This window comes from Anopheles stephensi, chromosome 3, assembly GCF_013141755.1.
Source record: "Anopheles stephensi strain Indian chromosome 3, UCI_ANSTEP_V1.0, whole genome shotgun sequence".
In the NCBI taxonomy this organism is placed as follows: Eukaryota; Metazoa; Arthropoda; class Insecta; order Diptera; family Culicidae; genus Anopheles; species Anopheles stephensi.
In genome coordinates, this window is record NC_050203.1 from 47,539,118 (window position 1) to 47,557,393 (window position 18,276).

The 18,276-nt window shown below is 45.2% G+C and overlaps 1 protein-coding gene across 2 annotated transcripts in view; it reads right to left on the reverse strand.

Annotated features, from left to right (window-relative positions):
* The window catches only part of LOC118512435 (thrombospondin type-1 domain-containing protein 4), an 86,492-nt gene that overhangs the window by 44,994 nt on the left and 23,222 nt on the right, over window positions 1-18,276 (reverse strand). For both annotated transcript variants that reach the window (XM_036056896.1, XM_036056897.1), the window contains exon 4: window positions 7,056-8,242. In XM_036056896.1, coding sequence (XP_035912789.1) covers window positions 7,056-8,242 — 1,187 coding nt within the window. The remainder of the gene's footprint in view (window positions 1-7,055; window positions 8,243-18,276) is intronic.

Below are 18,276 nucleotides of genomic sequence, written 5' to 3' on the forward strand. Positions count from 1 at the left end.
CAAAGATCACAACTCCACAATAATGCTTCACTTCGGCAACCATCACCAACCAGCCGGCTGACTGATAAGTACAGTCCCCATTTCTCACCATTCACATCCATGGTCCATGTAGAGAAGAGGAGGTTCTTTTTTTGGGCGGCGAATTACGACGACCCTTTCGGGATATGGCCCGATCCGATAGTGGGTACGTTTTTGGGCCAACATCGCACCGGATTTTCGCACCTTTGACCATTTGAGCGGGACATGCATAATCAACGTCTCACGATTACACGCTGACACGCCTTGGCGGCGTTGGCGGCGGCTACAACATCGGCGAACAACTGGTACGCGTCAGTTACAATTGTGCTTGACAAGATTGCCTGTGGCAGCGGCTGTCAAGGTAGCCAGTTTTGGAATGGAACTGAAATTGGTGGGAATTTCTTTTTTTTTTGTGCGATATACGGTTGAGCAGACAACTATGTCATGGAAGGATAACGAATTCGGCAAACTGGTGATGTTTTCATGGCATTTTTTTAAGCTCTAGATGAGAATGAGTTAGAATGATGTTTGCTCCGTATCATCATTGGACCTACTTAGAGAGAATTGTTTGCACAGTTTTTAATATAGCCTGTAATGTATAATATGCATTTCATAATGGAGTTTGGATAAACCATTGTCTAATACATTCTCTTTACTTACACTGCATAAATTCGAATAAGGGCTTTACCTGTATAATTTAAATTCCAGTAATTTAAAAAATGTATTTTTAAAATATATTGCATAAAAAATATTCATAAGTTTTTAAATTAATATTTATAATCCATTTCTATGTAATCATCATTTTCAAAAGTTTGCTTGTGAGATATGAAAACATGACGCATCCAATATTCAGCCGGGATGGATAAAAGTTCCCAAAGAAAACTACAACACAAGCCACAACTTATTAGGAAATGTGTTTCCCATGATGCTAAACAGTACACGGTGCAACACTTACGGATCGCCTCACGTACTTACAGAGACAGGTGTATAAATCCGAACCAACCAATCATCGAATGAGATTATAAAGTTTGAATCGAAAAGCATATTCCGTGATGATATCTCCCGTCTTCAAACCACAGCACGAGCATCGGTGCCGTATGGAAGCTGCCAGCAGGGCAGCGGTCGGGTGTGAAATGCTCGAACGTGTGAATCTTTTATGAGATTGCATCCGCTGCTCGTTGATCGGATCAGATCATCCAACGAAAGTGGTGGTATTCGTGAAAAACTAAACCTCACCACCATCGAGAAGCTCAGCATAAGTTCACTTAAAGCTGACCTCCCTGCACAGCGAGAACGAACATACTCACCGAGTTCATCATCACAAGTTAAACACCTTTTACGGTAACGCTTCCACCGGGCTGGCTTAGAATGGCTGCAAAAGAAATCTCCCTCCCGAAGAAAGCTAATGCAATCTCTTGTCGCCGCATACATTCATCTGTTGCCGCTCCACCCGTAACTGAACCGGACCCGTTGCATTCCGACGACACATCTTCGGAAGCTCGGAACTGGAAGAGGATCTGCTTTCGTGCTGTGATTTTGATAATCCGATTAAATACTGAACCAATTTTTACTGATCTCTCCTTCGGTCTTGCATTCGCTCCTTTTTGTTTTTGTTCGCTGTCCACTGGCTGGTGCTGTATTAAAGGAGACTGTAGCCGTAAGAAGTTGCGGTACCGATCTATGAATACTCTGCTGTTGTGAAAAGCATGAATTCATTTCAAGTACCGACCCAGCCAGCGTAAAGTTTACGGTCAAAATTCAAACTGTCGCTGATGCTTGTTTGTTGGCGCAATTGTTGCTGGTTTGAAGATTTCGCTCGAGTTCTTAGCGCAATCGTTGACTTTACCAGTGGCACGACATTTTTAATGAATCCAATAAATTTTGAACGTTTTCCAGCGAGAGCAGAGCAAGATTCCGGCAGATACGTATTCCATTTGCATCCATCCAAGGGCGAAGCAGCGCAAGCAGATCTTCGTCCGTCTATTGGACTCTTCATTGCATCAAAGAACATCCCCCAACCCCCGCTCAGCTGTACCGAAATATTGCCGAAGCGATAAAACCGTACGGAACGGCGAAACAAGCGTTTGCGTCGCAGAAGCGAGCGAGAAAAAGCCATCGGAGTGGCATAATTAGATAAAAGTGGATTATAGTTTTCTCATCGTTATACTTCCATCGTCACATCCTCCGAAAGCTAGCTGGCAACCGTTGCACAAGTGCAGCTATCGTGCTCCGACCCGGAGCAAACGACCGAGCCCTCCCCTGCCAACGGACCAAACGATGCTGCGCAAGCCGACAGGCAGGAGATCAAGTGGCTGTTTTTTGAAGCGAATTACAAACGTATTTTATCTACTTGTGACGGTGATGAATCAAAGCTTCTATCTTCACGCCTCCACCGGCCGGCTTGCGTTGAACTAACACGCTGCACTGATACTTTGAGTGCCAGATGGAAACTTCTTGAAGGGATTCATTGTAGCGCGCGCACGCCATCTAGCCCCAGGATGGTTCCCGCACCCACCGCGTCAACGAAACAAATTTTTGGCTTAAGTAATAAGTCTAGCGAAGCGCAGCGAAAACGCTACAAGCTACAAGTACCCGGACAGACACTTGTGCTGCCTTTTGTGACTGAAATAATCATCTCGGAAGCCGTTTCTTTTTTCTCCCCAGCTTTCTTCACGAGCACGGTTAAGAAAACTTCCGCTTGTCTATGGTGCGTAGCTCGGTCAGTTACAGGCAAGATAAAGAACGCACGATGAAGATGACGCTGGGGAACCGGTCCTCTTCTGTGCCTTTTTTCGTTTCCCGCCAAGCTGCGTGTGAATTGTTTGGCTCGGAAGTTACGGAAAGGATACAACTTTCTTAAATCCATGAAGCCCATCCTTGACAAGTTTGGACCAGAGCACCGTCACCATCATCATCATCCACATCACCATCATCGGGCGGCTTCACGCAAGCTTCCTTTGCTCGCATTGTGCTAGCCCGGTGGTGGAAAAACAGCGGAAACTCAGCAAATTTAGTGCGGAAACGGAATCCATTTACGGGTTCCGCACTTATTCGCTCGGATAGAATTAAATGTTTTCTTGTGCCAGAGCAGTCGGTGCTGTACTGCGATGCCGCGACACGAGGACTTTTGCTAAATGGCATACTCGCATACACTCAGTCACTGTCCTTTCGCCCGTGCACCGTCCTGTTGTTACGGGCGCAAATGTAAAAGTTGTGACGCAAAGTTGTAGCAAATTTATGCAAAATGAAACAAAAACCATCACGGGTAGCATGCAATCGAGCTTGAGCTTAATTACAAAAATACCACAAGCACGGACGTGGACGACGGACAATGGCAGTTCCTGTGGGAAGTCGCACCAATTCTGGTGGTAAACTTTTCAATTGGTAGGATATACATTCGTTAGTGTGGTGGGAGCAAATGTAGCAGTGTGCGAAAATCAAATACTACAAGCCATGTCCGGGCGAATATCGTAGAACGGCAAGATTTCTGAGCTATAAATTGATGTTCGTTACTAATTGTAACACTACAAAAATTCAGCACTCGAGGCTCGAGAACTTTCTATACTGAAAAGAAGGTCCGATGAGATAGCGGTGCCAGTCTGCACACGGCAAGACCGAGCATCAAATCCCATTTGAACCACGCTACTGCGTCAAATCAATGAAATCAAAACTATTATATGGACGAGTTGACGCGACCCGACTGAACTATTCTCTTTCCTTAGCTATGTAAAGTGTATACGCTTTTCTACGATTTCATTAATCCCCCCAGACAGCATCACTAAATTAGCACCTCACTCCTTATTGGGGCGTTACTAATACCATAAGAGGGTTTCTAATTGCTCACAAACGGTAATCATCACAGCCAACGGAGCATTCACCGAGCGTAGGTAGTAGGGATTGCGTGCTGCCGAATGGGAACGGGGAAAATCTCGAAAGCCATTTCCCGAGCCAATTTCATTCACCATTGTGAAGATAAACACTTCATCTAGCCTTCCAATTCATTGAATAATCTCTACAAATCTACATCTTCCAACTTCCACCCAAAACCCCCGGCGCATACACAGAGAGCGAGAGAATCTCACCCCTAAATATGGCGAACTTCTTCATCCCCACACAGCCACACAACCGTACAACAGCCAAGGGTAAGTGCAAGGGTCTCCTCCCATTAGCAAAACTTGTGTAGTCAGCAGTGGAAGAAACGCGTGCATAAGAGTGGGAAGTCAGTGCATAATCAGGGTATGATTTGAATTCTATTACCGACAATAACCAATTTACCAACCACCACAACGACACCAAGCGATGTGGGAAGTGCGCCAAGAAAGTGCAGTCCTTGTTGGCACTGCAACCAACATTGTATTCCACCGAACGTATGCTGTGTGGAGAGCTAGACACACTGTGCACGCACGGATAGGATGCCTATCCTCCACCCGAAAACGGTGTTTGTGCCACACTGTGCTTGGCGTTGAACTACAAAATACATTCGATTCAATCAATTCAATCAAAATCGTTTGTGACACTCGTTTGTGAGATGGTTGTATGAGAACGTTCCACTGCACACGGTAAAATGGATTGAACGAATCCGAACAATATTTAGATTTAAATAATATGGAGACAATAAGTAAAGTTAAATTTACCGATTTGAGAGTTCCCGTTGGTCTTACTGGGTGGCCCAATGTGCGACGCATCTTCATTGTTAGACTCAGCCATAAGCAGCTCTATCAGCAGATTGCGTACGGATCCAACAGTCTTCTTAACATCGGAATACAAACGTTTGGTGAATAACTTACTAGGACTACCAGGGCTGGTTCGGTACACCATGCCAGTGCTCTGACATTCAAAATTTACCGACCGCAAGAAAATTGAATACAGTTCACCTTACAAAGCAGTTCATGATCGAGGTCACCCCGATAGCATCGTCACTTGACCCCAGCTATTCAGCGAACTGTTTGTGGTAAATTGCACTAGACAACGAACAGCCTTCTTCCATAACGGAGGACAGCTAATCCCTTTTGGCAAAAATTCAGACGATGGCGCCCCGAAGGCAAGGCCTCCCCCTCTTTCTTTTCGGGGTGGCTTAACTGGCTGGGGAAAAGAAGAAAAACAATGAGTCAGTAGTAACGTTCCAGTACGGGAATGGTAAAGTAAGCTTTAAATTTGGCTTCACATCTCTCCAGTTCGCTGCTCTTTGCATCCCTCATCCTCGATACTGCTGGCGGAATCGTTTTCCCAGACGGGGAATTCGTCGGCATTTATACTCTATTTATTGCGGCGGCGACGGCGACGACGACGACGAGCAGACGAAGGATTATTTATATTTTGCGATTTAATTTAATCAGTTGCCAAAAACTTGTTGCACTCGCGGGAAGGATGCTCGGGACGAACCGTCCTTTAGGATTCTCACTGCTAGCCGAAGGGTTCGAAGCAAATGAATGTAGACAGTAAGCGGAACATAATGAAGATTATGATGAAAATTGTAGTGCGATGGAACCCGACAATGGGGGACGACGACGCATCGGAGGGAGTTTGGTGCAGAAAGTTTTCACACTTTCGTTGGCTTTACTACGCTTCGGTTTATTATGCTTTAGTTTTATTGGTTTTGGATGGATGTGTCATTATCAGGAAAATGGAACGTAATCCTGTGAAACATGAAGAATTCAGTTTATTCCTATGGGGCTATTTTTTTCTGCAGAATTGCAAATTGTTGAATACATCCCCTTCGCATATGACATTCAAATATTGGAGGTTATAGTAGGCATGGTTCTTATTTATTATTAGAAATGAATAAGCGACGAGCGACCCTGTGATAGAGTAGACAAAGGCACTGGTCTTCATAAGGCAGGACCGGGGTTCAAACCCTATCCCGACCGTTTTCTCTTTGTGAAGACTGACTATTCTAATACGGGGTATCATTAAGCCTTGTAAGCCAGAAAATGGCAGGCGTGACCTAAGAGGACATATCAGCCAGTTTTGACAACTACAATACTTCCCTTCATCTCATTAAACTGTTTAAAATTATAATTTAGTTTTGATTGTGGAATCATCGATATGCTTTTTCATTCACACTATGCACACACAAAAAAAACCGCAAATTAAAACCAAACTTGGAATTGAATGAAATCACTCGAACCAATTGTTGTCAAAAGTTGAGAAGCGTTTCGCTCAATTCCACACACACACACACCCATGCACAGTGCCATAATCTCATTTGCGCTTTCCGTTCATACTTTAATTAAATTCGCATCGGCACTGCTTCTGGACGAACGGGCCGGCCGGCAATAAATGAGATAAACTTTACTTTTTTATTACCTAATCCACGATTACGATGGATCGTTTTGTGCGCTCGGTTTCGGCGCAGTTCTGGTGGAATTTCGCAGTCACGCAGTCTCTGGGCGGTGGTTGAGTTGAGCTGTTTTTACACTGCTTCAACTAACCGATCCGATGCTGCTGCCGTTGCGGGCGGTAATTGAAAGAACGCTTTGCAAACCGGATGGAAACTTTTCTGTGTGTAGTAAAATTAATTAAAACTCCAATACCAAATTGATGCCACCGACCACTGATCGGGGCACGAAATAGTTATGACTCACCGGCGACTGAAGACTATGTGCATTGTACATAGTCTGCCTCACGGTCGTTATAATTTTAAGATGTGCAAATGCATATGCTCAACGGGTTTTGTGTCTTCTCTATAAGTTGAAGATTAAGTCATATTGAATTAAATCAATAGAAACAATTTATACATAAAATGCTCTTTATCAGCCGGTATGAAGTTGGGAGTATTTTAATAAAATGTATGAAGAGATGAAAATTTACATCTTTCGGATCATCCAACCGTTAAATCTTCTCGAAGATACTCTCTCTCGCTACCAAAATCGTGTTTACAGTGTGTTAACATAACCACAAATTAGCCAACAGTCTCAGTCATCAATTTTCCCTACCCTAAAGCCAAACCGGAAGTGTGCTCATATCCGGCACGAAAATGATGCAGCCTCAGAGTGTTTGTAGAAAGAGTTGAGAGAACAGCAAAAAATAGTACTTACTCTCGTTTCCAGCAGCTTCGAACCTGAGTCTTGACACCTCCTCCACATGATCTCGAACAAGCCGTCCAGTTACTCCATGGGCCGAAAAGATTGCGCACCGTGACATTCATCGAGCCGGCTACAGAACCCGTCGTCGGTGCGACATTCTGCTCTTGAACAGCTTCCTGCATTACTGGATCCTGGTCGGTGGTTGTCATTAGAACACTTTTCCTTTCTTCACCGGACGGTACCCCACTCGAACGGACCACACCGTTTGCCGAAGGCCTTCCGCTCGGAGGCGCTTCCTCAGCAGTGTCCCACGTCGTTTGGGTTGCCATTGGATTTGATTTACGGTGGTCGGTGGTCGCTGCGTTTGCAGGTGCGAGTGTTGCTACGTTCGTACCGGCCGACAAATCATTATTTAAGGGATTTGCTTCGGCAGCATTGTGCTGCTGCCTGCTCTCGTTCTGCTGCGGCTGGTGGTGGCTCGAACCGACCACCGCGGCATCAATTTTCTCGGTTGGTTCCTCAACCTGGGGGGTGGTAGCGGCTGTTGTGGCCGGAAACTCGCCAGCTCTCAGCCCAGAAACAGGGCCTCGAACGTCCTCTAGTACCGGCGCTGGTGACGTTACTGTCGGTGGTTCCATAATGTACACAAGCGGCTGCTTCGTATCGCTTTCATCCACAACCGTCGGTGAATCTTCCGACCGGGGCCCGGATTCCACATTCGGATGTCGGTTGCCATCTTGTGCCGAAACCACATCATACCGGTACCGTTCGGCATCGTCTGTCAAAATTTCTTTTTCGCTCGTTCGGGACGCTGCCGGGACGCCATGATGCTGGATATTCGTCCGCTGCTGACTTTGTCGGTCGGAATGATGATGCTGATGATCATGATGCTGATGCTGATGATGGTGATGCCGATCCTGTTGCTTGCTGGCACTGGTCGGGGCCGATTCGGGCCCGGAACCATTATTGACACCAACGGGCCCATTACTGTTGCCGCCACCGATTTCCGCACCGTTACCGAAGTGGGGAACGAACGAAATGTCATTCTCTGACAGCGGTTCGTTTTCGTTCTTGAATTTGATTAACTTTCGCATATAGGTTGTCCGCTGAGTCGTTGCTACCAACGAGTCGGGAGGTGAATTCGAGGAACTGACATCCGACCGCTTCGCGGCCCGCCTTTCGAGCCATTCTCGGTGAATCTGCAGGATAAAGGAAGACGAAAGAGCGAAGGTTAGTGTTGCGTTCCTCGGATACGAACGGTGGGCAAAAGATTCCATCCAGGTGCACATCTAAGGGCGGATGAATCAAAAGAAATGATCCCATTTGCTGACAGGATGAATGATTTGTTGAAAGGGCATACATTATACTCTCCACCAATTTGTCTGCTGCTTGAACAGATGTTGACGTGTGCTGCGCAAAAGTTGCCTTTTTCTGCACAACCGTGAAAAAAGGGCGGGCAAACCACGGAAATTGTCGATACGTTTAAGGCCACAAGTAATTATAGTAATGTTGCATTGCGCATTCAGAATGTCAACACAGCCCCGGAACGTGCAATTACAACTTTAAATTCGGAATAATAGAAGAATCATGTTGCGATGACTTGATAAAAACCCGAAAGGTTGTGATGCGAGCACCATATAATTTAAACACAAATTTAAACTCCTTAACGAAACTTTAACATTTGCTTACTAACAATTCCTTTCTGCATGATAGGGATTTATCAAATCTTGCTATTCAATGTACTTGCGACCGGTGTGTCGTGGTGCACACCCAATTATAATTTTGCTCGGAAGTGCAGCTTAACCGTAACCAACTGCTACGCTCACATTGTTCCGATTTCCACAATTGGACTAATTAGTCACCAAAGACCACAAAACTAGTGTTGCGATTATATCTGCACTGACGCCTGCATCCCCGGGTAAAGAATGAAACTTCAATTAAGCTTTCGCCCAACACCGAAAACGCCAGTCTAGACGGAGGAAAAAGGGCTCCCATTTTTTCTAGGTCCATGCTTTTTCACCCTATTATCCTCAGCTCAGATACACCCGACACCGGGTATCCAGATCCAGATCCAACAGCTAGGTCTGACCACCATCCATGAACGGCAGCAGCACGAAACAGACCACACAAAAGTCTAAACCAACCGACCACTTCTCTCCAAATCCACTTGCACGCTGCCTCACTGCTGCTCGTATCGAATTCTGCTGTCCATTCGGTATTTGAATGCTATTTGCACCAAATTACTATACAGATTATGTTAAATTTAGTACCAACAGGCCCTCGAACTTCCGAAAAGTTGTCCACGCTGTCGGAACAATGAGCACAAAATTGAGGTTCTCGTACGTAGCGGCTGAATTGTTGATCGTGCTAAAAGGTGTACAGCGTCGGAAGGCGCGCGCGGCCCCGAGGAAAGTGGCACCAAATTGGTATTTTATTCTACGGGAAAGCTGTTGCCGTTGCGAAACCACTTCATGGTGAACGAAGAAAAAAGCAGAAAAGATGAACTGACATGACCGAGCTTCATCATGTACTGTCAAATGCAGCCAGAGCGTGTAGGACAAAGAACGGCCGCTTTACGAATGGCACCTCGTTTCGGAAATCTACGAAAAACTTGTCAATAGCTCGAAACCGTACGAAAACGGTGCTGGAACAAATGCAAAAAACTGGAAATGCAAAAAACAGGATCCCCCCTCTCTATCTGTGAAAGAAATGCAAGTCGTAGACATTTGTTCCCGAAGAAGAAAAACGAATCGGAAAGCGCACGACATAAGTTTTCCTGCCAACAATTGTTATTGGGCAGGATTCGTCGGATACTAGAATTCGTTTGACTTTAGCTATAACTGCTGGCAAGCGACAAAATAACTTGACAAGATTCCCGCCGTTGATGAGAGTGGCGGCAAACAACTTTTCTCTAAAATGGCAATCAAAGGCGAACAAAAAAAAAAAGAAGAAGTAGGAGTGAAACGGACTGTGGCGGGCCAGGAACATGCACATACGACGACGAAATTGTATGCCGACGGAGCAGTGGGGAAAAAAATGTCGCCAATGTCGTACGAAGTATAATTGCGTTGTTGGAAAGTATCTGGCTTAAGATTTTGAGTGATGCACGAGTTAAAAAGGGAAGATTTTTAAGATTATAGTAATCTTCCAGATTTCATGGCTACAAATAGCTCTTTAAAGCAAACAAAGCAGTATATTGTTGAATATCAGGAAATAAGAAGAATAAATATTTCTGAAAATTTAGGCAAATTTGAGATATTCAATTTACAAATTTTAAAAACGACATAGTATATGCTGCCCTTTGCAATAGATTACTTTAAATTACTTAAGTTATTTTTACTTATTTATAACTTCCAGGATTACTGATGACGTCTTTCTCCTTTTTTATTCTGATAGATCAACGTGGCCCTAGAAACCTTCCACATTAGTTGGGAGACTTTTCCTTCTCCGAACAGTGAAAGGGTTCCTTATTCCGGGTGTGCTCGTCGTCAAGTCTTTACCCTTTGAGTCAGTTAAAAATTAACTCCGGAGCCAACTCCGACCGGCTCTAGTAAAACGAGGAGCTGCACTACGACCGCTCCGGAGCCGGCACCGCACTAACGCGCTTCGTACCAACGGATTCGATAACAAGGCTCAATAGATCTCAATATTTAGCAGAAGCATATCAAAGGATCAAGCGAGTGGCACAAATCCTTGGGTAAGAGATTAACGAGGCGAAACCCAAAATGTTGCTGGAACCACATGCAGCCCTGCTAATAAGCAATGGCTAAGACAATAGAATATGCGCAATGGTGCTGGCTGTTAACCGGTCGTACTACAGCCCGAGGAAATTTCTTCACCAAAAAACAAACCTATCGCGACGGACGACTTTATAGAACATTTATAGTCCCAGTACTCATACACTATTCTATGAAAGACTCTGTCCAAAATTGACAAAACCCTTAAAGCCACTTTCGAGAGGACAATGCTCAGGAGGATCTTTGGCTCCGTATGTGGGAAAAAACAAACCGAGCAGTACGGTGATCTCAATTCAAGGCTAAACTGGAGTACACACATCACCCATCTGGTGCAAAAATGCAGTAAAAGAATCAATTTTCTAAGGATAGTCACAGGATTCTGGTGGGGCGCACAACCAACAGACGTCCTGCGACTGTATAAGACAACAGTACTATCCGTGTTGGAATATGGAAGCATATTACAGCTTCCATTGGGCATCCAACACGCATATCCTCAAACTAGAGAGGCTACAGTATCGCTGTCTTAGACTCGCACTAGGGAGCATGGAATCCACACATAACATGTCCCTAGAAGTGATGACCGGAGTGATGCCGCTAAAACTAAGTTTTGAAATGCTGTCGCTTCGCCTTCTAGTCCGTTCTTCAGTATCAAATCCCTTGATGGATAAGTTTGGCCATTTAAACCAAATAAGTCAGTATTACACTGATGGATCATCCTCAAAGGCTTCGGTGTTTTTAGTGAGTCCGCCGAAGCATTTTTCAAATTGCGGGAACCGTATAGTTTCTACACCGCAGAACTAGCCGCAATCTTGTACGCACTATTGATTATAGCAGCGAGACCTTCGGATCAGTACTGATAGCCTTAGCGCTATTGAAGCACTAAGATCCCCGAAGGCTGGTAAGAGTCAGGATTTCCTTGTCATTAAAATCATAGAATTGTGGAATTCCCGGCAACGAGAAGGCAGACTCACTGGCCAAAACAGGCTTCCAACAAGATGCCTTTTACGACCGTCCAATCGCGGCCCGAGAGTTTCTTCGCTTGCCACAGCAACTTTTCCTGTCTCGCTGGTAGAGCATGTGGGAGGCGGATGATCTCGGGCGATTCCTTTTCTAGATCTCTCCCCAAGTGTCCCTGCGGCCTAGGTTCGGTGGGCTCTCTGTGGACCGGGCATTCATGTCTAATGGCGAATCATTTCGCGTTGAATGCTCATCTACAGCCTATAACTCTGGCTCAGACGAAGGTGTGTGGCTGCGGTGACGGATTTCACGATGTGGATCACCTTCTGTGGTCCTGCGTGGAGTTTGAAACCGCAAGACCCTCCTTGCTGGGCGCAGTCGAGAGCATCGGCAGACGACCGGGTATAGAAATAAGAGAAGTGTTGGCGACTAGGGACCTCGCCTACATGAGGCTCATCTTCCGATTCGCCAGAGACAACGGCCTTATCCTTTGATTCCACATGCCTATTATCCTTCCAATCCATATCCGCTATACCTTTTTCTTAATTCGTTGTGTTGTCATTGTCTTTGGTATTTTTTTTTTTTTGTAACGCCACGAGTGATCCGTTGACGGAACAATGGCATCCGGGCTCAATGACTGCGTGGGGGGGCAGACTTTATGCAACAGTGTTCTTCATCCCAGTCCAGCCTTGGTGGAGTGAGTTCGGCCTTGCTGGCGTTGGGTTCGGAGGTGGTCGGCGAGTTCAGTATCGTGATTAGCAGAGATCCTGCTGTTACGGGATGGAGCTCGCCTATAGCTTCTGGTTCGGTACTGGCCTGGTCGAGCTTTGGCTACTGCTGAGGCTATGTGCTTGAGGAACACTGTTCGCGCCCAGACCCGATAGACGGAAGGACGATATTCAAAATCCGCTCTGCCCACACCTGAACCTCAAATCCAGCCATCACATCCATAGAAACAGCAAAAGAACCGGATCCAGATAACTAACATTTCCATCATCTACACCAACAACCTGGATACACACCCCGCAACCACCTCAGACTCACAACCGAGCATGCCCGGAATAAGATAAATAACAGGGAGGAAATGCCTTGTTAATTTTGGTTAATTTGTAATAGTCTACACATATGGTGTTGACAATACGACGTCAAGCCGTAGTACTAAAAATATAAATATAAAGATAGACAGTGGATTCATGGAGTTTAATACGTGTGTCTGAATTGCCGGAATAATAGATTGACAGACGACGAATCTAGACTGTATCGACTATACTGTTGGGCTGTATCTAGGACTTCTGCAAGAGAATGAGTAAGTTGGTGAGTAATGATCACACCTTTTTGCCTAATAATGCATAAACGGATTCATTCGAATCCCCTGTTTTGACTGCATTTAAAAATGTGTTTTTAACTAAGAAGATTCATGCTTAATTCCAGTTAAAAATATTTTAATTAAACCTTCCACTCCCTGCGCTCTGCTCGATAGAAAAGCTTAGCAAAAACCAACCAACACGTGTTTCATAATTTCCTCGTAGCGTCTGCTTTTAATGATTCAGACATATTAATTTCATACCAAGAATCTTCCACCCAACCATCAGCCAATTTTATTCACTTAGCTACCTTTTCTGTCAATCTTGCTCTAATAAAACCCAAACTACCCGCCACGCTTCCCGGCACGACCACAAAGAAAGTGAGAAAAGAAAGCATTTCTAAACGACCAACCAACCCACGAGAGAAAAAAAATTACATCACCCAACGGCGGTGCTACCGTGCTTCCTGACGCCGCAAACCACACGAGCATAATGGGCACATAATCGATAGCATATGTTCGTAAATCAGAGCCCGTCATTTTATGGTTTGGCGCGGTTCAGCTAAGCCGCAACAAAAACGATAATGGGCGAACAACCCATAAAAATTGGTGGTGCCCTTGGTGGTGTGAAATTCCACGGCCCTCTAGAAATGTGGGGAGAACAAGAATTCCACCACCCCTCCTCCAACCCCCAAAACAAATGCCGCTTGTCACCAACACCGCCGCACACGGAGGAGACCAGAAACAATTTGTAACATAGACTGCAAAATGTAGCAGAAGCAAAACAATGAACAATGTTCAAATTCCTCCCGACGAACGAACGCAACGCAACGCCGTCTGATACGCCGATGGGTAGGTTTTGTTGGGTTTGTAAATGTAATTCTACGTCACCATTTTCGGTTCTGCCATTTTGGTGTAGGATTCGTTCAACGCGTATCGAGTGCTTGTACATTCGAAGTAAATGTTGCCCTTCTGTGGCCTGCTTCGTTCTTCGGTAGCCATTTTTACGCCCCACGAATGTGATATGTTTCTTATGCTGCCAAGGTCGACTTACTTGGTAACCACGTGGTAAGACAAGGGCACACGCAATGGGTGTTCCGCCGAAATGACACACATAATCGCAAATGTCATGTTTGTCGTGAATGGCTCTCTCATCTGCCAGGAATCACATTGTAAAATAAGTTTTTTTAAGGCTCCGGTTAAGATTTTTATAGATTTTTATGGCACTCACAGGGAAGGTTCACAGTTGCGGCAGGAAACACATTTATTACCGCTACCGACACGTAACACGAACGGACCATTTGTTGCAGCAATTTTTCAAAGTTGTTTTTCGCAAATCGTTAAGAAATTGTCCACACGGATGCTACTTGTTCCACGCAATAAGTCTAATTTGAATCATGAATGGGACGCAAGACGCTGTGGCCACACCAAGGCAGCTTATTTCGATTATACAGACTCTAGAGATCTCTAGAGAGAGAGCACCAAGAGCTCGTCTAGTCGACTGTCCGAAGTAAAATAGTGTCTGGCAAACCATTCACGCTTCCACGATCGAAATTAAGAACGAAAGACTAATTGTGTTTAATTGGTCGCAACTGAATAGCGATATTCACATTAACGAGCTAATCGTAACTCTTCTTGCTCGGGGGTACCAACTGGCACAAAACTTTGATGTTGTGTCCTTGCCAAAACTCGCACCTAATCCAGGCTTGTTCAACATGGTGTCATGTTCGTAACCTTACACACGAGCTGCTGTCGGAGCTGTGATGCTTGCGAACATCCACATATCCACCCGTCAAAAGGGTTTTGTTTATCCAAAAATTTTATTTCGCATACCATTCGTACGCAGGCCCCGCCACCGCCAACACATCACAAACGTTCCTGCAAAACACTACAGGGCAAATATAAGTTGTGGTGGCCATAAATCATATTTCGAGCAAACGACTCCGAATGGGACGCGCCGGAAGAGAAAAGAAACATGACGGAAGCCTCAACCGCCGCACCATCCTCACGCACTTTGTCTGGAATTTAGAATCTTTTTGCCCCTCGCTTGGGCCGCGTCTATCTTTGGCCGTTAAGACACGATCGCGTTTTCGGTAGTTTTTTTTTTTTTGCGGGTTAGGAAGTTTTCCGTCAAATTGGACGAATAGGTCAAATGAAGCCGAGAGTAGCATTAATATCTACAGGCAAAGCGTTTTTCTTCTAATGTTGTCAGCTTAAAACAGTTCGTACATTTAACAGACAGAAGGGTGGGGGCTGCCATGGTTGCCCTCTTGTCAGCTCAGCAATTCCCCGCGTCCCCCCCGTTGCTACACGAATCCGTTGGAATGTTTTCAACATCCCGCCCAAACCGATACTCTATGATGCACGATGATGATGAGTGGTTTTGCGTTGCATTTCATCATATTTCACACATGCCACATTATGGATGTTCACTTCCTTGCGATTGCTTTTTGGAGCATTTTTAGTGCTGTGAAGGGAGGCGAAAAATCGCGTTTTACTGGCAGCCGAATATTTTCACCATTATAGAATTTTGGATGCCTAACGCGTTGGAGGGATGCTTGGAGTCTCAGCCCACTCTCTCTCTCTCTCTCTCTCTCTCTCTCTCTCTCTCTCTCTCGACCGATTATGTTCATCCCCTGTGCTGTTTGACCGTTGACCTAGAAACTGACCGGGCCACCATCTCCTCCGAGGCGAGTTCATATTACTGGCCCCCGTGATCTTTGTTTGCATTTGGTCGCTCGGGTCGCTTTTCCAACCTAAGCATGCCCGGCCACAGGCGCTTGAAACGTGGGAAATCGTTGGCCCCTTGCAGCAAGGTCACGCAAAAATCTCTCCCATATTTGCTTTCGGTCGGTCGGTGCTGCCTGTGGGGCGATGGGAGCGAGGACCGTTTTTCCACTTTGATTTATCACCCTTTGGACCTGCTTTGGACCCCGTTCCCGGAGAAGCCGTGATTGAATTCTGAGCGAAACAAGTGGAATTGGATCAATATTCAAAATGATTGAAGCAGGGGTTTTGTTTATTTTTACATCACCTTTACTATCGCTCGCTCGGCAGTTTTGAGGCAGGGCGGCGAGTACCGAGGGCGAGACGTAAAGTGAAAGGGGGCCATTTTGAGTGGGTTTTCCGAGCAGGAAATTACATAACGTATGTTCTCCCGGTTCCGAAACCCCCGTGTATGGATCATCTATATTGCCCTCCACATGTATAATTTTTTTTGTATAAATTTTGTTTTACTTTTCGCGGTAATGTTTGTTGCTGCTGCGTGCTAAATAAATTGCATATTTATTAAACTTTTTATTTGTGACTCGTACTCTCGATCGTCTTCTCTTGCATGCTGTATATGTTGGGCGTTTGCTAAAATAATAAAACTCAAAAACTGCACCCGATTTTCCGATGCTTCCACCGCGTTGGTATCAAACGGGCAGCGTGTGCTACACTCGGGAGAAGAACGCACGGCTAAGCGACGTAAAATATTCAACACTCATCGGCTGTAAAACTATCAGCACAATCGCACCCGAAAGCCATCATAAAAAAACATCATCACGAGCGCCGGTTCTGGCGGACCAATTTTGGGAAAATTTTCCTCGATCCACTACTACCACCCGGCCGGTTTTTTGTTTGCATCCTTCGTTTTCCGCTGCTCTGTGCAGAACTGGGGGATGCGATTTTGGTTCCGTTGCTTCTTCTAGCGGAAGTTAACCCTTTTTTAGCTTGCTGTAGCCATATTGGACGTTGTTCGACGTTCGAAAAGCCAGACCCAAATCTGAACTAGAACTACTTCTATCGTCACGCCAACATAGATCCGAATCCGCTTCCGTTTCCCCATTGCCGCCGTACCGTGGAGCAGCGCACTGGAACCCAACGGTGGTATCGCTTCCACTGGCAGTGAACCATTGTCTGCACTAAATGAAGCGGAAAATCTGAAAGCAATGCTGCGCAACATTTACCACCACCGGGGCAAACGGCGGTAAAGATCAGCCAACAGTGTGCCGGGAGATCGGGTGAGTGCTTCTCCTGCTTCTCCACGCTGAAGTAGGTGAAAAATTTGAATTTTAACCGCACACCAACGCAGCATGATTCAGATTCTCTGCCGTACGGTACGGATTGCATTGTAGGTCAAATCTCACCAAAACCAAGCATCGAAACATCATCACTTTTGCCTCACATCTTCCGAGACTGCTCGTACCCGTACGACAAAGGGTTCAAATTCTTCATGTCTCGCATCCTTGACACTAGGTCGCTCGGTCGCGTTCGCCTTGGCCAGGGACCGAACACCAGGACCTGGTCAGTTTTGTGGCGCTGGTGTGGCAATAAATTTCGAACATAATCGAAAAACCGTCCGGATCTTATACCGGACCGAACACTACAAGGCGATTAGGTTTCCTGATTTAACTTACGGGTTCCGGCTTGATCCGCAATATTGCCATGGATTGCCTGCTTGTCTGCTTGTCGTCATCGTCGGATGCCGGGCCGTATCCGCTCGGCTGTGCTATGCTGCTGACGACGGAGAGCTTTGCTCCGGGTTGGCGTTTGATAAAGTTGCCCTACGGTGCAAGTTTTATGGCTACACACGGATAAGGAAGTGAAAATTAGGATACCCCACAGTAATGGTTTTGCACAGGGGCACGGCCCGTACGGCTACCGAGAAGTAGATTGCCTTCCTGCGTTTGGCTCTTTCAATAGGCACTTAGAGGCTTTTGATCAACGAAATTCATATGGGACGATGGTACGAAACGGCTTTGAACTTGTTCATAAATACTGATGGAACAACCAAAAAAATCTCACACACGCATACACGTTTTACGTTAAAAGCTCTTGCTAATAGTTTCAACGCAACGAAGTTTTGATGAAATTATTTTCATCTTCATGAAACTGAGCTTAACGTTGTTTTTCAAATTATTGGATTTTTTTTAACCGACTTTTGCAAGTGTTGTTGCATTGTCTCTAGGTTTTATTTTTGTTTTTTCAATCAAAATCAAGTCAAAAACAAATATGAAGGTTTAAATCGCACCAAAAAATGTATAAGGTATTGATTATGTGCAGATTTTACGTGATACCACTTGAAAATCAAGATCAATGGAAAAATGTCTATTAGGCGAAATAGCCATTTAAGGAACAAATAGAAAAACTTTTGTTAGGAAAAGAAATGAGAAAATTACGTTACATACAGTTATACACAAAATATTTTAAGAAATAAAGGCAACCGATCTTTTTTTTCGGGGCGGTCCGGTGG